This window comes from Charadrius vociferus, unplaced genomic scaffold (genome assembly GCF_000708025.1).
Source record: "Charadrius vociferus isolate BGI_N301 unplaced genomic scaffold, ASM70802v2 scaffold663, whole genome shotgun sequence".
NCBI classification, from domain to species: Eukaryota; Metazoa; Chordata; class Aves; order Charadriiformes; family Charadriidae; genus Charadrius; species Charadrius vociferus.
In genome coordinates this window covers 619,596-644,014 of record NW_009647670.1, presented here as the reverse complement: position 1 = coordinate 644,014, position 24,419 = coordinate 619,596, and the positions used below count along the sequence as shown (strand labels likewise).

At 37.4% G+C, this 24,419-nt stretch overlaps 1 protein-coding gene across 1 annotated transcript in view; it reads left to right on the top strand.

The window, feature by feature from the left end:
* The window catches only part of VPS13D (vacuolar protein sorting 13 homolog D (S. cerevisiae)), a 103,750-nt gene that overhangs the window by 47,599 nt on the left and 31,732 nt on the right, over window positions 1-24,419 (top strand). The window contains 17 exon segments of the mRNA XM_009881076.1: window positions 771-913; window positions 1,766-1,896; window positions 2,145-2,178; window positions 2,181-2,283; window positions 2,412-2,535; window positions 3,366-3,601; window positions 4,363-4,471; window positions 5,142-5,302; window positions 5,647-5,755; window positions 7,700-7,879; window positions 8,145-8,261; window positions 8,731-8,880; window positions 9,835-9,984; window positions 10,810-10,906; window positions 12,642-12,790; window positions 15,331-15,465; window positions 15,978-16,145. Of these exon segments, the coding sequence (XP_009879378.1) occupies window positions 771-913; window positions 1,766-1,896; window positions 2,145-2,178; window positions 2,181-2,283; window positions 2,412-2,535; window positions 3,366-3,601; window positions 4,363-4,471; window positions 5,142-5,302; window positions 5,647-5,755; window positions 7,700-7,879; window positions 8,145-8,261; window positions 8,731-8,880; window positions 9,835-9,984; window positions 10,810-10,906; window positions 12,642-12,790; window positions 15,331-15,465; window positions 15,978-16,145 (2,296 nt within the window).

The window sequence follows — 24,419 nt, the reverse complement described above, 5'->3', positions numbered from 1 at the left end:
AGTAATTAAGTTTCTAAATACTAAAATAAGCATATTGGATCTTTAGACATTTTCTACTGAGAACTCCTTGGTTGGCTAATTCTGTTGTGTCTGCAGGTTGCTTTGGTTTTATTTTGTGTGTTTTGAACTCGTGCTTCTTTAGGAAGAAAATCAAAAACCTTTTTGAAGAGACTTACTGAATTGTATAAATGACTTTGTTACCACTAAAAAAAACCCACTCCAAACCCCTAATCCTAAATTCTGAGTGTTAAAAGAGAAGTAGTAGAGCTATTGTGATTCTGACATAAAAGGAAATGGCAGGATTTTGGAAAGGAAACTCTTCAGCTACTTTAACTGGCATCAAGGAGAGAACTTGCTTTTTCTATGAAAATGAGAAATAAATTTACTTTAAATCATGTTCTTATCTGAAATGTTCTGGGATTTTTGCTCAAATGAACAGTAGTTAAATTTATCACAAAAAATTATTCCATTCTTTTTCATTTTCTTTTTTTCTTTCAAAGAAAAAAGATACACAAATTTCATGGTTAATCAGTCTGAAAATTACCAAGCCTTTTACACGAAATGTTCGCTGAATCTTGACCATTGTGTTAAAAGCTTATGGCAGAAATGCAGAACGAATTAAGAAGAGATTTATCGTGGCTTCTAATGCATTTATATTATAACACAGGTGTTCTTTTTGTATCTGGGTATGTGTTTGATCATCAGCACCGTGTTGATATCTGATCCTTCATTTAAATGAGTAAATCTTTGGGTTTTCTTCTTACCCTTAGGTGTACAATGCGGGTTGGAAAAGGAATCCATCCTGAAGGCATGCCTGGCTGGTGCCAGGGTTTCTCCCTGGATGGTGGTAGCGGTGTCAGAGCCCTTAAAGTGATCCAACATGGAAACCGTCCAGGCCTCATTTATAACATTGGTATGTGTTGATAGGAACATTTGAGAAACACTGTTGAGCTTGGGAAGACATGATGTCAGTGACACCAGAAACAGAACAATTACAGCAGCGAAACATATATTGTTAACGGGTTTTGTGGGTCCAGAGAAAATTATTAAACAAAAAATAGCATTCTGAATATTTTTAGGTTTTTATTTTGAATTTCATTAGCTTAGAAATCAGTTTTCAGTTATTTTTATTTTTATATTTCATCATTGAGTGTTAATAACTGCATTTACAAACAGTTCTTTTTGTTTCTGTGTCTTTATTCCCCCTGTATGTTACTTCTAAGTACATTTTAAATCCCACCGCATTACTGTCTCTGACGATTTTGAGTGTCGATACGCTGTAACTTTTCAGCCATGTGCTACTTCTGTGGTTTTTGCCTTGCGGTGCCTCTGTAGGCTGATGTGGAGGAGTGCAACGTCTGTCTTCCTTGTGATCCTAGTCTACATAAAGTACAATTTCTGTGGAAGCTTTTAGTTTTTAATTAAATGACAGTTTGGAAGTTACTCCTACGGGATTTTGGAGGAATTTTTCATATGTTTAAAAGTGGAATAATTACTTGCATTAATTTACTTGTGATTGGAAATAGGTTTTTTTATCTTCAGTGCTTCAGACTAAATTGTACTTGAGAAACAGAGGGGGACAGAGAGCATAAAATTACATTTACTGTTTAAAATAATGTTTCAAAATATGGCAGTGGTATGGCAAAAACCAGCGTATGTCAGGAACCTGAGAAAAAGAACTTTTGTTGTGTGACATATATTGTGCCAGATGTCTTTTTCTCTGGTAAAAATAATAGCTTTGTTCTTAACTTTTTTTTATTACTAGGTATTGATGTTAAAAAAGGCAGAGGCCGTTATATCGATACATGCATGGTAACGTTTGCACCCCGTTACCTATTAGATAATAAATCAACCTACAAGCTTGCCTTTGTTCAGCGGGAATTTGCCAGAGGCCGGGTAAGATGCTTCCTTTTTGTTACTTGTTATTACAATACCTGTAGTTAGTCACAGCATCTTCTTACCAAAAAGAACAAAAAAATTGTCATTGAAAGTATTGTTGGCTGGTTATGAGGATCTTCCTCATTACTCTAATACCACCATCCACCTAACAATATAATTGCTGTGTTTGTATTTGGGAGGTATATAGATTAATACTGTATTTTCTAATACCTATAGCATATGTATTTACCGATTTCTATTACTAGGGAACATCCAATCCTGATGGCTACATCTCCACACTTCCTATGATCAACTGTTATGTGTGAGACTAATGGATGTCCCAAACTGCGTTTGGTCTGGGGGCTTTGAGGTCAACAAAAACAACTCGTTCCATATTAATATGAGGTAGTTATTATATATAAATCTTCTGTAGTGTACTTCCATTTTTGATAGAAGCAGCTGTTTAACACTTAGGACTGAGGGTAACGCAGATGAGAAACCTACTTCTCTTGCACTTGTTTGTTCTCATTTAGGGACACCCTGGGAAAATGTTACTTCTTAAGAGTAGAAATTACTCTTCAAGGAGCCACATACCGCATTGCGTTCAGTGACACAGATCAGTTACCGCCACCTTTCCGCATAGACAATTTTTCCAAGGTAAAAGGGCAAAAAAAATCACTTTTTTTTAATTTTATTTTTCAGTGAAAAAAGAAAAGTAGGAGTTCTTTTATATTTGTTAGAAGAGGGAGCTGACTAGCTTGTGTAATGAAATAAAATGTAGCAAGAGGTATTTGTATATAATAATTATATTTCTGAATGTTAGTAAAAATTGGTAGTACTCTACTTCATTTTGTTCAGATAGTGCTAATGTTGTGGCTTTCATGAGTGCATTAAAAGTCTTACAAGGAAGAGCATTATTATTGATGAGAAAATAGTGCTAGGGTGATAGTTTGTCATCTGTTCTGTGGTATTTTCAGCACTTGAATAACCTGTAAAAAGAATTTGGGCTACTGCTGCCACTTCCTTTCTCTCTGTCTTTGGGCTTCCATGTCAGTGATTATAAAAATCAGAGAATTTACTCGGCTTATTTTACGGTAACTTACTGACTGCTTTGTGATCAGAGCAGGAGACAGAGCTTGTGATAGTTACTGTTTTTCACTCTGGATTTTGGTACTGAACTGTTAAATAAAACTGAGCAAGTCTCCTCATCTTGATTAGGAGGTTTTGAGATGCTGCCACAGGACTAAAGACATTTTGAACCAGGGATGACAGATAAAAGCGAAGATGACATTTCTCATCCCTTTCAGATTATCTTTAATTGAAACTCAAATGGAAGAAAACGCGTATGAGACCATTGGGGGCAGGGGAAGAAGTGAGCTGAATGCGTTTCAGTGATCAATTCTTGAAAAATGAACAAATTATAGCAAAAAAATTGTCTGATTAACAATTTCTGTGTGAAACTAAATCCTCTTTCATAACTGTTACAGGTCCCAGTTGTTTTTAATCAGCATGGTGTTGTCGAGCCAAGACTGTACACTGAAGTGAAGCCCATGACCTCGCTGGATTATGCGTGGGATGAACCTATTCTGCCACCTTTTATCATGCTGACAGTTAAAGGGGCAGGATCCTCAGAAATCGTCTGTAGCATGAATGACTTCCAAGATAGCAAGCAGCTTTACTATGAAAACTTCATTTATATTGCTGCTACTTACACTTTCTCAGGGTAATTCTTTCTGTATTAGATGAAAATACTTTGAATGTTCATGGTGTTCTTTAGGCTTTATGTTAATATTCTCTTAATGGTTGCCGTTTGAAAGTTTTTTCAAATGCAGCTAAAATTCTGTCAACCTTGTAGCTAGCAGAAGAAATGCCAAAATTCAGAAGTCGAGTCTGACAGTTGGTAAGCTGTGTATCTTACCTCATTTGGTTGTGGGAACTTAGCTTTATAGGTGCAGCTTGCCATTGTTTATTTTGTCACATAGTGAAAAAGATTTAGCGTATGGTGTCTGCTGTGACCCCACTGTCTGATCTTAGAAGAGCTGGGATGTTTAGGGTCACATCTGGGGTCTTAATTTCATGTGGTGGATTTACTTGACTACAGGACATACCTATTTATGACATGCCTGTGAATTTTAAACTTGTGCTAGTTTATATGCTATTGAAATACTGGGATTGATACATGCTTTGTTGCTTTTCTCAATATAAGGTGAAAAATTTTCTTTGGAACTCATCTGCTTTGCCTGTGAGGTTCTTAGTCACAGTGAGAAATCAAAGCCCCTTTTAAGAATTTACTCAAATTGACACCTTACACTGGTAATTCCAAATGTAACAAGAGGAAAAAAATAATCCCAGTATATATTTCTGTCTGGTTGGCTGTATTGGAAGTGTAAGCTTCCTCGATTGCATTTCGGTACAGATCTAATTCAGTCTACAGAAGTAGCAGCTACTCTGAATAAACATGATGATGTTTTCTTGGTGTTCTAGTTTACAAGAGCCAGGTGTAAGACCAGTTGCTTCAAATAAGGATGCTGCATATGCAGAACTTGTCCTTGATGTTTCTCCAAAGACTCAACGAGTTGTACTGAAAAAGAAGGTACTAAGACACTTGTGATTTTATTAAAATGCTGTTTCTATGTGCTGAAGTAAAATCATATGCTAGGAGAAGGAAAAAATAAAAACATTTTCATGGTAACTTTGAAAGGGTGGAGAAAGACTCCATTGAAAGCAACAGGTTATGGCAATTCAGGTTGCTTGAATTATGGTGGTGCTTCCGTATAAGCCTTTTATGGGGGTAAGGGTGACAGAAAAGGGAATCGGAATAAAAGTAGTACAGCATGTTGTGAATGCCTCTGCCACAACCAGGTGTGGTAATTGTATGTTGGGTGTTCTAATGAAGTTACAAGATACAGCATGCTTCCTTTTTGGTTGCATTCTAACCTACATCTTCTATTTCTGGGCCTCTTAAGAAATAGAAACTGTATTTAGATATTGCTGAGATTAAAAACAGCTTGTAAATACACTGCATCTGTAAATACTGTCTGCATCTGACAATGTGAACGTAGGATACATGTTCATTGAATATCAGAGTCGAATTAGAAGTTTTTATGCAAACTAGTTCCTAGTTCTAAGTCACAGAGCTCTGAAGTTAAATATATACAAGTCATTCCAAGAATTATAATTCAAAACATCTGATAGCAAAACAGGACAGAAATATTTGCTCTGTACTGCTGTGCTCATATAAATGTTGAACTTTTATGCAATAGGAGCCAGGAAAACGATCCCAGCTTTGGAGAATGACGGGCACAGGAATGCTTTGCCATGAAGGTTCTTCAGTTCCTCATAACCCCCATAAACCTTCTCCTCGGTCTGTGGACTCTTGCATGATTTTAGATATTGCAGGCCTGGCAGCTGTCACAGATAACAGGTATTGCAGATACAATTTTACAGGAAACTGATGTAGGTTCTAACCATGTCTTTGAAAGCATACTTAACATGATATTCTCTGAATTAGGAAAGAAATTATTCTGAAGGCGTGTGGAAGAGCTGTCCTTGTGAACAGGTCTCATGATCACTTTTGTGACTTGGAAATATTTTTAAAGCATGGCTAATATATTTTTAGCAGGAGATTGTCAAAAAGAGCACTTCAGAAGTGAGATTAGGAAAGTGAGCTTGAACAACATTAGAGTAGGTGTTCACCATTAACACTTCTCAAGAGTAAAACTGAGACGTTGGAATCCCCTAAGCGTTGGTGGCATGCTTTTGTTGCAGGTACGAGCCCCTGATGTTGAGAAAGCCCGATCGACGGCGCAGCACTACCCAGACATGGAGTTTTCGTGATGGAAAGTTGACATGTGGTATTCATGGACTTGTTGTCCAGGTTGGTACTGATTGTACGTTGAACTGGTTTTGACTGTTGCTGATACAGATGACATAGTCATTTGGGCTTAGTATTGAAGTGAACTAAAAGCTTTGAGGCTGAAGTTCAGAAAACAGAGGAAACCAGGCAAACAGCTTTTGTGGTTTAAATTCATGTTTGAATGTTCTTATCCATTTCAAATAATGAAACTATTAATTTGGAAGCAAATAATTAGAAAATGAATAGTACATCATTGTTGAAAATAAGCAGTACAGTGAAAAATAGGGTTTGATATTCTCACACATACCAAATGTGAAAATGCTGCAGATCGTGTCAATTAGTATCACTGATGAAAGTCAAGATCTGTGTATAACCAGCACTTCAACAGAATCGTGGTTTTAACATTTTAGTAATAATTTTGAAAGCAGTTTGAACCATTCGCTCTTTCTTTGTGTTCCAGGAAACTCTGACTTGCAGACAGCTAACACTTGCAAACTATTTGATAATTCTGCCTGCTGATGTTAGAATTTGTAGGCACAGAAACCGGGATTGCTTATACAAATTCTAGAACTAAATGTCAAAAGAATTTTTATGCGCTTTTTTTTTTTAAGTGTTTCAACCATATTTATCGCTTACATACAAATAATTTGAATGAGTTATCCTGTATATTGTTGAAATAGCAAAGTGTGTTTGTAATAAATACTTATATTATTTCTAATGGGGTTTTTTGAAAAACAACCAACCAACCCTGTCCCAGCTCTGTCAATGGAAATGAACCTCAATTCAGGGGAAAAAGTACCTCCATAGTGAATATTTTAGCTCTGTGGTGAAAGTGAGTCTTTTATGTGAACATCGAATCTGGAATGGATCTGTGAGATACGGAACAATACCACTTTGAAAATCCTGCAAATAGGACTCCATTATGTTCTGTTAGCTTTTTTCTTTTCTTGTTTCTAAATTCCTTGTAATTTGTTGGGGTTTTTTTTCCCAAAACACGTGCTTTGGATATTTCTTCATTTTAAAACAGAACAGCAATGACAGAAAACCAGCATCCTGGTCATTTTGCTCACTTGGTAATAGCAGGACAGTATGTGTCCTCTGTGAAACTAGAAGTATCTTGCAGAAACCAGCGTTGACATTTTAGATGCTTGTTCTGATGTAAGCAAAGAAGAAAATGTGTGGAAAACACTCCTAGGGCTTCACAGTAACCTTTTAAGACTGTATTTGTAGTTCTGTTCTGATTAATTTTAAAGGAAAGTAGTAGCCATAAAAGAAGATTCCAACCTCCAGAATAGATACAGTAAGGACAGCAGCAGTGTAGTGTTCCTTTGCCACCTTTAATGCTACATTTCAATTCTAATACCAAAAAACAGATCTAGAGAAAAATATTGTACTAAGTCCCACGATGTTGCATTGATCATTTTGTGATAAAATTAGAGTAGCTTAGTAAGTTACTACTTGTCAGTTTGTAGCAACTGAAAAGCCCTGCATTGCTGTTTTAAGATGTTGACTCAATAAGGATTTAAATTCTTATCCGCAGATGCAGAGTTCATCTTTTACAAAACTTTTTATCACTTTAAAAATATTTTCAGGAAGGACTTCTTCCCGCGTTTGATCATGATACGATAGCTTCAGTTTTTGAATGTCTAGTGGAATACTGAATTATTGATCTTGGCTGTTTCTTCTAGCTGACAAGCTGATTAAACATGAGTTACCAGAAGCTTTAGTAATACCAACTAAAATGCTGCTGGACTGCTTTCCTTTTAGTTCTGAAGAGTAAGAAATGTGTTAATTTCCCTCACACACGCAGTACTCAGTCTGGGATGGAGTCTCAGGCTACTTTATTCTTCTGCTGTGTAAGGAGAGGAAAGTAAAATACATTTTTAAATTACTGTATGTAAATACTTATCTGAAGCCTTTACCTATTCTTATTTTTTTTTTCCTTACTCTTAATTCTTTCTCCAGGCAAAGGGAGGAATAGTAGGTCTTCATGATGGAGCAGAAGTTGTTCTTGGTCCTGATACATCACTTGAACTTCTGGGGCCAGTTCCACCTGAACAGCAATTCATAAACCAGAAGATGAGGCCTGGGTCAGGAGTACTTGCTGTTAGAGTCATCCCGGATGGGCCAACTAGAGTCCTGCAGGTGAAGGCCCTTCACTAACTAGAACCTAGTTTCATTATTTGCTTGTACTTGAAATACCTTTTTCTGTATTGCATCTATAAATTCTTACAAAAAGTTAACTTCATAATGATATGAAGGGGGAGGGAAATATCATAAAACAAATAATTGCAACAAAAGTTTTCATTGTACTTATTTTTTTTTAAATAATAATTTTACAAGGTAGGACAATATAGCTGTTATTCATAAATAGGAATGTGATCGTTGTAGTAATTTATTTCTTTATCAGATAACAGATTTTAACCAACGTAGAAATGATCGTTTATCCAGTGAAGGAGATGAACTTCCAGTTACGGAACAAGATCTACGCAAGTTTAAAAACCCAGATACAGAGCAGGAATTAGAAGTAAGATACTACAACTAGTATCTGTCTGGTTTCTGTATTATTTTCCTTTCTAGATTTTAGAGAAAGGTTGGGGGGGTGGGGCGTTGTTCATCAGCTTTTCCCCATGATGACCAATTGTTATGAATTGCTGATGTCCAGTACACGGTGGCTGAGCTGAGCCGCTATGGGAAGGCGCTTAATATTCATCTTAAGTTGAATCCATATCTGGATTCATCTAAATTGGCATTAAAGAAATTGTGCTATTAATTTAGCAAACCACTTTTCCTACTAAAACTCATTCTTAAAAGTTGGGCTTATATATTTTAAAACCTCTTTATTTGAAGATTAATTGTCAATGAGCTGTTCAGCCTCTGTGGAGATGAGTCTGAGAAAATAACTTCTTTGCAGAATGATGTATTCAGTATCACAGGTTTTCTCAGTGTTGGTTTGTTAGTGGTTTTTCCCCCCTCTTCAAATATTCTTTTCTCAGGTGCTTGTGAAACTGGAAGGTGGAATAGGATTGTCTTTGGTCAACAAAGTTCCTGAAGAGCTAGTATTTGCAAGCCTCACAAGAATTAATGTCCACTACACACAACTGTCGACAAGTCAGGTGCTAGAGCTCAGTGTGCAAGACATACAGGTATTTGCTGTTTTGAAACAAATGTATTTGTTCGTGGGTCTTCTGTGGCTTTTGTTGTCATAATAGGTTTGAAAACCGTTTACAGCTGCTACTGATATTTCTATTCCTAGGTATCATAGAAGTAGCGATTAACATTGGTGTTTCCTTTTTTCATTGTTCTCTAGTTGAGACTGATATGTTGTATTTCATGCCGTTGATTTCTGTTAGGCAAGTGAGAATCTTTTTTATTTTGTAAACAGTTCAGATCGAGATTTTTCCTCCCTTCCTGGTTCTTGGTTCTTTGTCATTACATAATGAAACAGCAGCCTTTGAGAGCAGGAGTCCTAATGCTGGCAGTACTGTAGTATTAATCATAGAATCATTGACAAGACAAATGTAAACCTCATTTTTTTCCAACTAGATTCTGGTTTTGACTTTGTAAGAGTTTTGCCTTAACCTTTGTTTTCAGTTCAGTCTTTGAAATTCAGAATTCACAAGCTTAACTAAAGACTGTAGAAACAGTTTTTATTCTACTGAAAAACTCCTCTAAATTATTAGAATTCTGTTCCTAATGTGTAAGATTTCCACGGAAGGGGAATTGTGAGTACTGATGTGGATTAAATGAGATAAATGGATACTTTCATGCATCAGTGAAACCTAAATGCAGGAGTAGCTTAACTCTGCTGTTGTTTAATATTTTGGGCTGTTTTTTAAGAAAAAAAAAATCACAGAACATAGCAATTTTGTTATAGGTTTTGTGTGTTGGTAGCTATAACCATTTTTGTAATGGAGGACATTTCTGAATATTTTTTTGGTATGGTCTCAGTGGTGATCAATAACCCAGTATATTCAGTATCTCCCTGGTTCAGGGACTATGAATTTCTGAAAGCTTTTACGTCCTTGGTTAAAGAGGATCAATCTTGCTGTTGATTGTCACCTATTCAGATTTTGATGTCTGTCTTGTCCATTCTGTAGGTGGACAACCAGCTTATTGGCACCACACGGCCTTTTATGCTCTTTCTGACACCTAAGATGAGTGAAAATGAACCCGTGGAGACTGGTCCTGCAGTGCAAGTAAATGCAATGAAATTTCCCAGTAAAAGTGCGCTGACTGATATATATAAGGTAAACCACAATCTTTTGATTGTGCCATGCCAGTATTACCCTGTTTAAATGACCCTTCCTGTTGCTGATTTTTACTAGCAATCTGAATTAAATAATTTGTGAAATACACTTTGTTGAATTAATACTGAGGCTTAAAGGATGCTGTATGCACTTTCTCACGTTCATAGTGTTTAAAGCTACAATACAGTGATGAACAGGCTAATATCTTCAAAAGTGTAACAAATTAGGCCGCGCCCCTGTTTGTTCGTGTCTGTGATGTTACTTTTCAAGCCAATTATTCTCACCTCAGAATTGATAGGTGCCATTGCAGCATAGTGAACCAGAGTATCTATGCTGTGCTTTTCCTGAGTTGTGTACAAGGGTATTACTTCTCTCTGATAAACTGTTATCTTGCATCATAAACCCTGTGCTGTGTACTGCAGCTATTGGTGTTGTTTGGAAATTTATCCACCAACTGGGGTATGCATTGTGAGGGCAAAACTGAGTTGGTTATCAAGACTTTGTGGAATCTTCACCCATGTATTTTGATGCTGTTTTGAAAAACAGCTGATTTTGGTGTTGGAAAACAGCTAAGCATCAGATTCTGAATTGTTAGTATTAGGTAATGACGCACAACGCCTTCCAAAAAATTGAAACAATCATCACTAGTTGTGGGTAACTTTAAGTGAAGAAAACTACCAAATACATTTTGAAGATGGGAGACTCACTACAAATCCATTCCAGTGAAAATATTCCATTGAAGTAGAACATTGCCCTATTTAATGGCTTATATGGATCGTATTTCTTGTGTTAATACTATAAACTGAGACTTATTTATCTTCATAGCATCTGATGATCACCGCTCGAAAGTTCACAGTTCAAATTGAGGAGAAACTGCTTCTGAAGCTATTGAGTTTCTTTGGCTATGATCAATCTGATTCAGGTATAGTATAAAATTACGAAGACCGGTTTTACAGTATACAGAAGTATTGTGTTCTCTGCATCTAAAATAAGTTCAAAACGCCTAGCGAACTCTTAGCTGCTTGGAAACTTCCGTTGTTGAACAGAAAGGTGGAAAGCCAACGTCTCAACGGCCCCTATAAAGCTGTTCCTTGTGCTTGTTACAGTATGTTCAGGTAATGACCTGTCTAACATGCTGATGTCCAGTACACGGTGGCTGAGCTGAGCCACTATGGGAAGGCGTTTAATATTCATCTCAAGTTGAATCCATATCTGGATTCATCTAAATTGGCATAAAAGAAATTGTGCTATTAATTTAACAAACCACTTCGTTTAGTAATGTTTGTTTATTTAAATCCAAGGCTAGAAATGGGATCTCTGTTCATTTGTTCCTCAGGCAATTCCTCTTGGTTAACTGAAGGAAAATTTTGGCTGTCTGACCTTTTAAGGTTCGCGGCATTTTTAGTTGTGGCATCCCTACCCTTGGCTTTAATAGTAATATAAGTTTTCTTCTATTCAGTGAGGCAAGACAGAGCTTGTGAATCTTCTAATCTCATAGATGTTGTTCTAATCCTTCCATTGTAGGGTTTATCTGTACTTCGGAAACTTTCTGAAATGTCTGTTTTGGAGTGGCAATTGAAAAAATGACTTTTATTAGGCAGTAGGGTGTGTAGGATTATCTAGTAAAATAACTATTGCAGGAAAAAACTGATTTTGGCATGACTCAAAATGTGGGCAAGCCTGCCAACGATGCTCAAGAGTTCTGTGTCTTGCTAATCCACAGTATCTTCTGAATTGTCTCTGAAAAAATACGAGTATTACGTTTCCCAGTTTCACAGAGGACTTAAACCCTTAGATTTGTAGTGATGAGGAAGAAATAAAGATTTTGAGTTTTGCTGTTACGCTGTTTACTAATCTGTCCTTTGTTTGGGTTTACCCCGATGCTTTTGGTGGATTTTTTATTTCTTTACTTACTGTACACTCTTTGTAGTTTATCCACTGATGGTGATGATGTCATTCAAGATTCCAACAAAAATTTTGTCAGTTACATGCAACATGTTTGATTGTTCAAACTGGGTTCATAAGACTTTGTCATCTCTTCTCTTTCCTCTCTGCCTTCTCACACCACCAAGATGCTCTTACAAATAACATATGAACCCGTTGGTGTCAACCAAATTTGGCTCACTCTGTACATAAATTGATTTATTGAATGTCTTCTGTGTAGGCATTTTGCCCATTCTGTAGTGACAAATGAAAAGATTTTCAGCTTTTCTTGCTTTGTACATTATGTTGATAGTTGAGCATGTAAGGAAGTAGAGGGCAAGTAGAGAGAGAAAAACATATTGTAAGATGGTGACTACACAGTAGGAAACATTGCATAGTTACGTTTGTATCTCCTTGTTTCTGTATGCTGACAAAGATAAATTAGAAGTGAGATTAAAAGCTCTAAAAAACTTTAAAAAGTCATCCAGATATGTAGTTTAGCTAGCTACAAATACATTCAGGTTTTAGAGATGCAGGCAGATCTGAAAAAAGATTCTTGAGCTTCAGAGGTCAACTTCATGTCACAAGACATGAGTAATTTAGCTGGCTACACTAGCGGTCGCACATACTTACTTGTACAGAGAAACTATTAACTCTTTACAGAGTATGTATTCATAACCCTGTATTTATTTATGTATAATCTATTCTGATTCCTATGTTTTGTCTGGATGCAGAGGTTGAAAAGTATGATGAAAATCTCCATGAAAAGGTTGTTGAAAAAGGTGGAGGACAAAAGCGATACTACTTTGAAAATCTGAAAATTAGTGTGCCTCAAATAAAGCTGAGTGTCTTCACTTCCAACAAGCTACCTTTGGATCTCAAGGTACGCCAATGCATTCAGAGTGTGCTTCCAAGTAAGGAGATTCTGTTGTAGGAGGAAAAGTGAACAGAAGCTATTAAATTCCATTTACTCTTCCATTATTTAAGTTACAAATAATAGAAGTTCCAATAACTTCCATTATTTAATTTGTATAATTTCCAGTCTCTTCTGTAATATTCTTTCATTTTTGTAATTTCATTGAAGTACAGCCAACTTCACCTAATAACTCACAACTTTACAAAGGATCTTAGTTACATTAACGGTAGTGTAAAGAGGCTTAAAAGGGAATGACCGTTACATGGGACAGCTGAGAGGAGGATGAAGAAAAATAACAAGTTACTCAACTTAGGGAGCAGAAATACAGGACAACTCTGAGTGTTTTCATCCCCCACAATGTTGTGTCATTGGCTTTGGAGGGTTTGCATGAGCACTGTGCAATTTGGTTCAATATTAAAGGGAATTCAGATTGAGTGTGGACTTAGGTGGAAAATCTGGTTCTTTTCATGTGGTAATAAATGTTCTGGCAGAGTCATTCAGGTGAACCAGGGATTCCAACTTATAGCGAGAAGATAATCTCGTCCAGTGTTCCCAGCTTGTTTGTTGGGACCTTCCTGGGTATAACAGGGTGGCAACAGTCAGCAATATTCCAGTTCCTTCTGAGCCTAATACGCTAATTTCCTCCAAGGTGGGGGAGTTGAAACAGAACCAACTAACCAAACCCTAAAAAAACCCTCCCAACTGCGGAGGAACCGAGCTGCTGCCTGTTCAAAAAACAAAATTGAGACATTGACCAGGCTTTTTTGTGCCCTTGATATTATGAACATTAAGATGTGCAAGCTTTTAAAGAAGTTTAGTTTTGTGGAATGAATGTATGTTATGGAGTCCTAACAACCCAGCATATCATCAGTCCTGCATTCCTGTATTGCTTTTACCAAATTCTTGTGCAAAGGAGGACAATTCAGTAGCCAGCTGTAATACTCCTTACCATTCAACATCATCAGCAGTGTCTTGAATGTGTTTGCATTTTAGCTTCAACATGAAAATGCTTATCATGTGATTATCTCAAATTTAGAGAGAGAAAACAGTGTTAGTGGTGAGTGCCTTTAAGAAACTAGTAACGTGCGCTGTTCTGATTGCATTTCCTACCACCTTTGGTATATGATTGTCTATGCATGTCTTGGCAGCCGTCAGCATTGCTCCCAAGAGAAAACTCGGTGTGTACGTTTTTTTCCCCTAATGATAACAGTCACTGCCTGTATTCTGTATATTAACTTCCACAGAAAGAGTTCCATTCAGTTTTGTAGCACAGGAGAGTTTGGGGTAGGAGGGAGAGAATAATCACAGTAGAGCCTTTGTAGAAGTTTTTCTAACTACCTCTAATGTTTCTGGCTTGGACATTGCTGTCTGGTAATTTGGTGTAGACAGATTATTTTTATTAGGTACCAGTATTAACAAAGTTGCCTTATATAATATCTGATAGTTAAACAGGAAATTACTTCCTACCCAATTGAATAATGAGGACTACTCTAGTTAGTCATCCATTTACTGAAAAAATAAATAGGTCCTTTCTTACTTGCAAACTTAAATCAGACCTGTAATTTACCTTAATTGCCTGCAGATGGCAGAAAAACTCGTATTACTTACTACCAAGCATGCCTTAGTGATTAATGTAAAAAGATCCAACATGAGTGTCGGGCTTCTCACCTTCTTCAGATTTGCTGATGTTTGTGGCTCTGCAAATGCCATTATCAAGACCTGAAACTGAAGGGAACAAAACTTCTTTCTTTCTTTCTTTCTTTGTTTCTTTCTTTCTCTCTTTTTCTTCCAAGACTAGTTCTCTTGTTAATTTTTCCAAAATTATTTTATTTGTGTGCATGTATATAGATGTATAGATTGTCCACCTTAAATAAGTATTTGATTTATAGATTATACAGGTTACAGGTGGCCCATGGGCTAATTACTGTCTTAGTTTTCTTCCTTAAAAATAATTGAAAACTCTGGTTCAAGGAATTTCAGTACACCACATAATGATAAGAAATGAGGCTCAGACTTGCAGGAAATAATCTATGTTACTCCAGCTCATCCTGACACTTAGTCCATTCATAGAACTTCAGCAGGGTGGAAAATACCCAGTTTTGTCTTCACTACATATCAAGGAAATTTGTTTAGGATTCAGTTTAATTGAACATTAGAGCAGTTATAGCAAAGTGCTAAGCATGGAATCTTGAACGCGTTTTGTGAGTATTCCACAAGATATAACTACCCTCAGGAAGAGTGTTTAATGACTATCTTGTTACTGAAGAAATGCAGTTCTAATAATTTATCACTGCTTGCAACTAAAAGGTTTATACAGTGATTGCTCTCTATATCAAAGTGTCTACATGGCAGGGGTAGACTACTCTAGACAGATAATTTTGGTTTGTTACCATAAATTTGGTTTGTTACCATTAATTTGGTTTGTTACCATAAATATTAATTCATTTGGTGCTGTGAATGAGAAGTAGAGAGAAACATTGAAGTAGAAATATCTTTTATTTAATTAGGCATTGAAAAGCACGCTGGGATTTCCTCTAATCCGATTTGAAGATGCTGTGATTAATCTGGATCCTTTCACTAGGGTCCATCCCTATGAAACTCAGGAGTTTATCATTAATGACATTCTGAAACACTTTCAAGAGGTAAGTGTCATACAGATTTTACTGTGGCAAAGGCTGAACTTCTCCTGACTGACGAGTTCTCTACTGAGGATGCAGGAACTCTTTCTTGACCTTTAAGTGTTAGTGCTGTATTGCCTCTTTGGTATATGGAGAAGTAGCATCACAAGTTTCTAAGATTACACTGCATTTTAAGAGGAAAATACTGTTGACTTTGCTGGTATTTGTGTGTTCATTTCTTCAGTAAAACTTCAGTAAAACGTGCAGGCTGGATGTGGCCTTGGGCAACCTGGTCTAGTGGGAGGTGTCCCTGTCTATGGCAGGGGGGTTGGAACTCGATGATCTTCAAGGTCCCTTCCAACCTAAATCATTCTATGATAAAACTGTTCATTTCTTCAGTAAAACTGTTCATTTCTTCAGTAAAACGGTTTGGTTTTGTGTATGCTTTTGTTGCGGGTGAGACTTTTTTTTAATCAACCTTGCTGGTGTTAACGTGATTCATGAGTGATATTTCATTCTTCCTGTGGATTTTACAGGAGCTGCTTAGTCAGGCAGCGAGGATTCTAGGTTCTGTGGATTTCCTTGGCAACCCTATGGGTCTATTGAATGATGTTTCAGAAGGTGTTACTGGACTGATAAAATACGGCAATGTTGGTGGTCTCATAAGAAATGTCACACATGGAGTATCAAACTCTGCTGCAAAGGTAATAATTATGATACTAAAATTTGCTAAAACAATAAGCAAAAAACAGTCAGGAAACAAGTCAAATAGAATTACTGACCATCTCTAAATTGCTTTATGTCCTGTTTGTTTTGTAAAAATTGTGTTTGTAGTGTAGATTATTTTTTCTTAAATGCTTTATATATACACTTCAGGGGTTCCAGAAACTCTGCAGGAGTCAATGAAACCACTCAAGCCCTTATTATTGATACACGTGTATTTTGCAGATTGTATGCGGTAGTTAACCAGAGTGAGAACCTAAATGTTGCTCAAGTGTGGTGTCAGCTCCCATGTGCAAGTGAACAAAGTTGTATTTTATTGGGTATAGGAGAGAGAGGGAGAGCCATATGCATTACAGGAATTTGGAGTGTTTAAGGCTTTATTTAATATAGCAGGAGTTGTTAACTTTTATTTTTGGAAAGTGATTAAACTGATGTGAATATCAATTATTATGCTAAAGCTTGAGGTTGTTTTTTTTTCTATGCCATATAGCAACAAACTAAGGAATTTCTAAGTTGCTGCGCATTTACCTTTAGTTTAATTCCAAAGTCTCTGCATGGTGAATGCTCTTTTGTTCTTCTGATAATGACTGAGAGAATTCAGTGAGATCGGTGTTATCAGTGAAAATAACTATCTTTAGTGCCTGAGAGAGGTATGATCTGATGCATCAGCCAAAAACAGGAAGCGATCAACAATGGTCGATACTGTGTATGATAGTGAATAAACACATTTTTGCTTAGATAAAAAAATCTTGATGTATTTTTCATTACATACATGCTGTGTTAACATGTACTGTAAATGAACTTTGTGATCATAGGTAGAATTGGAATATCACACTTTCTTCATGTAAGAACGCGTTGTTAAAATTTGTTTTTGTGAAAATTCTTTACTTCCTATTATTTTTATTTTCCGAACTGGTAGATTTGTACACATATATTGTTATCGTTCATCCTTTCGTAACCTATTGTACTTATTTTTATATAAGGAAATTTACTTTTTCCCCCACATTTGTGGGAAAAGGTAATTCAGAAGATGAGAACGGTGAAATGTAGAGTTTGCATAATTACAGATAGCTGAAGACTACCATTCCCAAACCCAGGTAAACTGCCGTAGAGATCCCCAGGCCGTCACCAAGTGCATAGCTGTGAGCGTACCTTACCCAGAGAGTTGAACCATGAGCAAAGATGACACACACCTTCTCTATCATAATTATCTTGTTCCCAGCATCAGCCCATTTTGGACAATTTCAAGAAATTCAAACAAAATACTATGTTGTTGATATTCCTGGCTTAATCCCATACTAGGTGATTCTGTGATTATCAGCACTGCAAATCCATGCTTATCCAAGCGGTGTGGTAGCAGGCTTACACAGCTTCTGTAAGGCAGTATCCGTCTGCGCAAAGGAGTATTTGTGTCCATACTTTCTGCTCGTGGTTCTAGTCTCCTGTGGCCCATCCACTCCACCCAATAGAGTATGTTTCTTTAGAGTTTCCTTTCTATAAAGTGTTGTTTCCTCATTGCAGTCACATCTGCAGCAACAGTCTCATAAATCTTTCTTTAAAAGGCACGAGCCTTCCTACGTTTCCCACAAGGGCAAGGTCATTCTTTGAACTTTGGAGTCATTTGTAACCAAGGGTTTTGTGAAGGAAGGTTTTCAAAGGCGGAAGGGCAGTTGGATGCTGAAGTCCTTTCAAAATTCAATAGGAGGCGAGTGCCTGCTTCCCATTTATACCTTTGAAAATCACTGCATGTACTATTTATCTGTCTTCCCAGGTATTTTTTTCCTTTCTCCTTGATATATCCAAAATGTCTGTGATGCAAGTCTCGCGCAGTTCCCTTTTAAAAATTTTGTATATGGATTGTGTATTTGTCCTTTCAGAACAAGGGGAGAATTATATCCTTTGGGGAGGCTAAATAGTACCTTACGAAACTCCTTTCAAAGGATGGATCTTAATTCTGCTACACAGAAGATAACAGTAAAAAAGGCTCAAATAATCAGGATGAAATTTCCCTATATATTTTAGTGCTTTTAGGCATCTCCATCTGCTAGGAAACTAAGCCAGAAATGTCCATATGATAAAAAATTGATGCTTCAAGTGCAATTTGTGATGTGTTAAACTGTACATAGCACAGCATAGAACTTTTTCTTTTACTACTTTCTACTTTACTAGGTATATGCTTTATGATTATGTCTAACATATGTGACATTTTGGTAAAGAAAAAAATGTGTTAGGCATCTCCATCTGCTAGGAAACTAAGCCAGAAATGTCCATATGATAAAAAATTGATGCTTCAAGTGCAATTTGTGATGTGTTAAACTGTACATAGCACAGCATAGAACTTTTTCTTTTACTACTTTCTACTTTACTAGGTATATGCTTTATGATTATGTCTAACATATGTGACATTTTGGTAAAGAAAAAAATGTGGGGGAAAAAAGATAATTCCAATTATTTGAGAAAAACATGACTGAAACAATATAGGGAAACTATTTTTAAATATATTTGCACTGCATACATTTTCACCTGATTCGGCTGTGCCACAGAGGTCCTCATGTTTGCAGCTCATTCTGTGGAGTTGGTTACTAATGCCACCAGAACTAGATGAGCATATAAAGTGATGGCTGGAAAAAAGACACATTTTGGTTGTTTTGGGTACCTGACTTTAAGTGTCTTAAATAACATCTACCCTAGATTTTCAGATGAGTTAGCTTGTAAGGTGTGAGTAGATAGATAAACTTTAATACTATAATCATCACTTTAAAAGTAGCACTGCTTGACTGAATTGGAAAGTAAGCTCTTTGAGTTGTATCTGGTTTTGTCATTTTATTGCTTTTCTATTTTATAGTTCTGTTGATTATCCCTGTAATGGCTTTTCCATGCATTTCAGAACACGCAGTGGGTAATGCCTTCTTTCAAGTGGAGAGCTGCAGTGTATTTAAGTTGGCACAAAACCATAGGTTAAATAAAGTTCACTACAGACAGTTTTGTAGTTTTTATCCCTTGGAGACTCCAAGTTCTGTATTTTAAAAAGTTCTTTGATCCTAAATATAGACACCTGAGGGAATTTCATTCCCTCTGAATGGAGACTTCTATAGTTGCCATATGCGTAGAAATGTCTTGCATTCTTGGCATCCACGCTTTTTTTTTTTTATTTCCCCCTTTAGGCATGATAGTACTAAATCCTTAATTCCTGTTGCAGAGGTGTTTCAATTAGAAATGAACATTGAACACTGAATTAACACCTGAACAAAAATGTTCTGTAGCTTGTGTTCTCCAAACGGAAAATGAGGTGTGGTTGTGTCTGTTACTGGCAAATAGGTGTTGTGCTGACAAAATGAAATTCCTGATAGTAAAGGATTGAAAAGATTAATCAGCTTGTCAATACCGTATTTAACTTGTCTGATTCTTTCAACACCTACAAGGAGTTCTGTTATCTTTTATGAATTAGCAGCACAGAGTAATGCGGTTGGTACAACTCTGCAGCTAGGTGTAGTTTCTGGATAAATATATATATAGGATGGAAATAATTGTTGTGTCCCTCCCTTCCTACTGAAAAAAGTAATTTACTTAACTTCTTGAAAGAGCTTAATTTTCATCTTGAACTTTGACGTTTCCAGTGAGAAATTTAATTGGGCTTCTTAAGGAAAGGCAAACCACCAGCCACAGTTGTGTTTCCTTGTTAGGTTCCAGTGCGAGCTTCCCGAGCTCCAAGAGGTGCAGGCTTACTGCTGACTGGGAGCAGGCACCCGAGAGCCCCAGACTCGCACCTAGAGGAGCTGCAACGAGTAGTGTGGTGGGGGTGTGTTGTCTTTTGTGGTTGAAGAGGGGGCATAAACGAACTTCTGCCCTGGGCTTTCATCCCGTGTATTTAGTTCAATTCAGTTCAGAGTGATGGCAGAGGTGTCTCAGTGATTAGCAGAGATAGGAAAAGAGGTAGAGTGTTGGAACCAGGTAAGAAAATTGTAAGACTAAGTAAGGATACAAATATTGCTCCAGGTGAGCGTTTGACATGGAGGCATTTGCAGAAAAGGAGCATGAAGGCAGCGCAAAGGGAAACAGAGTTTTAACCCTCGTTGTAAGATAAATCAAAGCAGAATCTCAAGTGGTTGGCAGTGACAGAAATATAAAGATAACTGAATGGAAAGTGAAGAGGAAGTAATAAAGGGATTATTTAAAAACAAATCATGAACAAGTGCTTGACTTGTATGAATGTTAGCTTCAACAAAACTGGCAGTAAATAAGGTGAGAAGTGGATGTAGCAGAGCGCAGAAGGTAGGTACAATTTAAGCAGGTTCTACTCAGGAACAGACAGAAATGTTTCTAAAGCAGTCAATGCTGACAGTTCCCTTTTGTTTAAAGTTTCTTAGTTTATGTAACTAACCACTCTTATTTGATACCATTCAGAAGCAAGAACAACTGGCATTCTTGTGTCTTGGAGACGCTGTGGTTCAGTAGTATAGGAATATTAGCTCAAAACGCAATTCAGGTAGCTGGAAAAAAAATCCTGTCTTGGTGACAGGGAACTTCTGACAAGCCTTTGTGTATGAAGCATGAGAAAGAAGTATGTGGTGGAGTTTTCCTCAGGAGAGTATTAAACAAAATAGTCAATTGATAACGTAGAAAGATCATGGTGGCATTCGGGTTCTGACTTTCCTACCAGTTTGTATTTTCACTATTTTGTTTTGACTCCCTCCTCTTCTATTCAACTGTCAACAGCAGCATGTGCATGATTACTGGCACTGTCATTCTGGATAAACACGAGGCAGACTGGCATACATGGCGTCATTCTGGGCAACTTCACAGATTTGAATTTGGGTGTTACTGTGGGAAAGCTGATGGTTGTCCTTTACAATGGTAAAGATGGTAGTCTGGGTAGTCTGGCTACTGAAGTTGTGGGACTTAGCAGCAATTGCCATAGTTTTTTCTGTTCCTAGAAGTGATCTATACAGTTCAGGTCAAAGGTAGCCTTCCCTGTGTTTTCTTCAGTGTAACCTTAAGGTTTTTCTCCTCGTGACTTCCCCAGTATTGTCCAGGGGCTGCTGCCACTTGTTCAGGTACTGCATCCCAGTGGCACTGCAGATTGTCTTCAGCTTAACTTGCATTTCGTTCAAAGACTGGCAGTACATGTGCAGGTTCAAGTGTTGAGCAGTGAGGCTGTATGAAAATGTGCAGATTATGTTATTTACCTATTTCCTAGCAGTTTTAAAAGACAGCAAGCTTTATGGCCAATTAGTGACAATCAGAAGCCATGGAAAGTGTCACTTCTTATGTGCAGATCATCTGGTAGCTGTGATCAGTATCTTTGAAAGAGGTTTTGGGATAAACGATTGTCTTTGAGGAGTTTGAAGTATTATTTTTTGTTCTTCCTGTTTTTCATTTGTACCACGGGATGAAACGTGTGTGGTCAGCATCCTGGTTGAAAGTTTTCTTTGCAATTCAGGTTAAATTCAGCCTTTCTTTTACAAAGCTTTTTATGCAAAGTATTTATGAACCTGCTTTGGCCACAACATAGTTTTATGTGGAGAAATGCTCATGGGTAAGTAAGATCAAACAAAAATGGTGATGCATTCAATGGGAAGAACATTTTTGACCTGGACTTGATGTCTTAAATGTGCACATTCAGGATCAAACTGACACATTGGTGGTAGCTTTGAGCCTTTTCCAGGAGAAATTACTCAGACAATGAGAGTCCTGCAGTGGTGCAACAACTGCACACAGTGCGATGCTCAGCTGTATACAGAAATCCACAAGTGACTGTCTTGACAATTAGAAAAAAAAGGGGAGGTTAGAAAGCTTTAGGTTTTGCACTTGCTTTAGGGCTTTAATTTGAAGGGGTTTACCAGCTGATTTTCTTGCAAAATAAAAGACAATGTTCCTGTTTTGCTGACTCATTGGGGAATTAAGTGAAAAAAGGAGAATTTCAAATGTGGTATGCAAAATGTTGCCAAATCACAAACTGTGAAATTAGAAATAAACATTTATCATAGAGACGACATGAAATTTGTTCTTAACCTACGTTTTTTGAACAGCTGGCATCTCATGAAAACAGGCACATATATTCCATATATCACAATTAGCATCTGAAGGAGAGAAAAATGGGTGTGCATTTGGAATTAATGACTTCGGTCTTGCCAAAGGCTAACTGCACCTCCCTACTCTCTATAGAAAGTTATATAGTTGTGTAGAATAGTCTTAAATAGTACAGATTTAAACCTGAAGTTCCTTGGCTGTGTATCCCTGAGGGAGGGAAAAGAGTATTTTTATGTCCACGAGCGGTGGCCGAGGTACCTTCTGATGCTGTAACAATAGGTAACAGGCATCAGCCCAAGAGCCCAGCGCTTTGTTCCTCAGAGCTGGTCGCACCGCACACGCGATGGCAGGCTGAATTAACATGTTTGTTTGCATGAGGTTTCCTTCAAAAATCTAACGGAACTCAGAAAAGCTGTAGGGTTTTTAAATAGGAGGTTCGTTCAGCCCCCAAGCATGGTCGCAGGTGACCGTGGCAGAACGCGAAAGGGGCTGGCAGGAGATGACTGCCGGGGTGTACTGCGGAAGGGAATGCCCTCGGGAAATGAAAAGATGGTAAAGATGATATTAAAAAGCAAACTTAATCTGCTGCCCTCAGAATACATTGTTGTTGCATCGTAACTCAAGGAACTGGATTAGATCTCTTCAGGCTTTCTCTCAGGTTCTCGGTATACAGGGAGGGGTTCAGGAGGGGGGTGTAAGAGGGCAAATGATTCCATTCCCCAAAAATAAACAAACAGGGAGACCTTAAAGCTTTGTAGGAGTTAAGGCTGGGGGGAGGGGAATTATCTGTTAAGAGTGTTAGTTGTTTAATAAAGCGCAGTTGTCCTCCAGATGAACCCGCCGGTGACTCTGCGGCTGGGGTCATTCCCAGTTCATGCCGCGGACTTTCCCTGCGGGGCTCCCGCCGTGCCCGGCCAGCACGCCCGTGTCAGCAGGCATTAGGAAGCTTAGTTAGCGATGGGATGTGAGCTAATTAAAGCTCCTTTACTTTGGTTATATGACATAAATAGGGTTGGAGAAGGCTGTGCAGGGTCTCAAGAAACACACGCTTGTTCAGTGGGAAAAGCCGCTCCCTCCTCTTGGTTGTCAGTAATTTAGAGAGGGTCAAAGTTTATGTGTCTCTTAAAATGAGAAGCTGATTATAGTGTTTTGCTGATTTAGGATTTTCTAAATTAAGACTGTGTCTGTTCTATTCATAGTTCCGTTACACATTTCTCTCTGTGCAGTTTGACTTGGTTATAAACGCGTTTTGGGCTCGGCCTGAACCATCCTTTTTCTTTAGGGTTGTATTTAACAGTATGTATTAATGTGTGAAGGAAAGTGTAAAAGTATATAGCATATAAATTTAACTGAATTCACAAACTTTCCTGCATATATATCTGAGTAATTCTTAAGAGACTGACAGAAGCCCTGTAAAAGTATTTTGTGGAACAACTTCAGATAGCTGAGACTTTTAAATCTGAGAAATAAGCACTTGCTGTTTTTTCAAATACTTAAAGCATTTCATTGTTTAGTCCCAGTATAATGCGCAGCTGATGTGAAAGGAGCAAGCTGTGTTGTCCGTCTGCTTACTGAGGTCCGGTTTGTAACATTAAATATGCAGTGCTTCCATTCCATAACAATGCCTGTATTGATTAGTAAAGAAGCTGCTCTAAAAGTTGGGGGGTTTTGTCGTAAGTCACAGAAATGTATTAAATATCAATCTTGAGACATTGCAATAAAAGCAAAGGAGGCTTAGGCTGAAGAATTTACTAGACAACGTCATCTGTCCCACTGCACCTGGTCGTTATGTATATCCCAGAATCTGGCACGTCTTTTTTCTTTTTACACTTACAAAAGAGTAACAGCAAGATTTCAGGATGGCTGACTGCTCTGAAACTTTTTTTTAACCGTAACAAATCCTAGCAACACGTATATATATCTGCTTAGCCTATGACATGTACACCGTGAAGGTTTTTGCCTCCATATAGCAAAATAAATGCATAGTTTTGAATTGTTGTATTTTACTGCCAGAAGTCAGCGTAAAAATTGGTTTCCTCTAAAACACCTGTAACAGGTTGGAGAGATGTAAGAAATAAAGGTGATTTTTAATGATATTGCTGGAAGTCAAGTAACCACAGGGAATTAAACTTACAGATATGTATTAAATGCTTAGGCGTAGTCCATTGCATTTAATATTTACTGTATATATATATTTATTAGGGTTTTACTGGTAGGTTCACAGA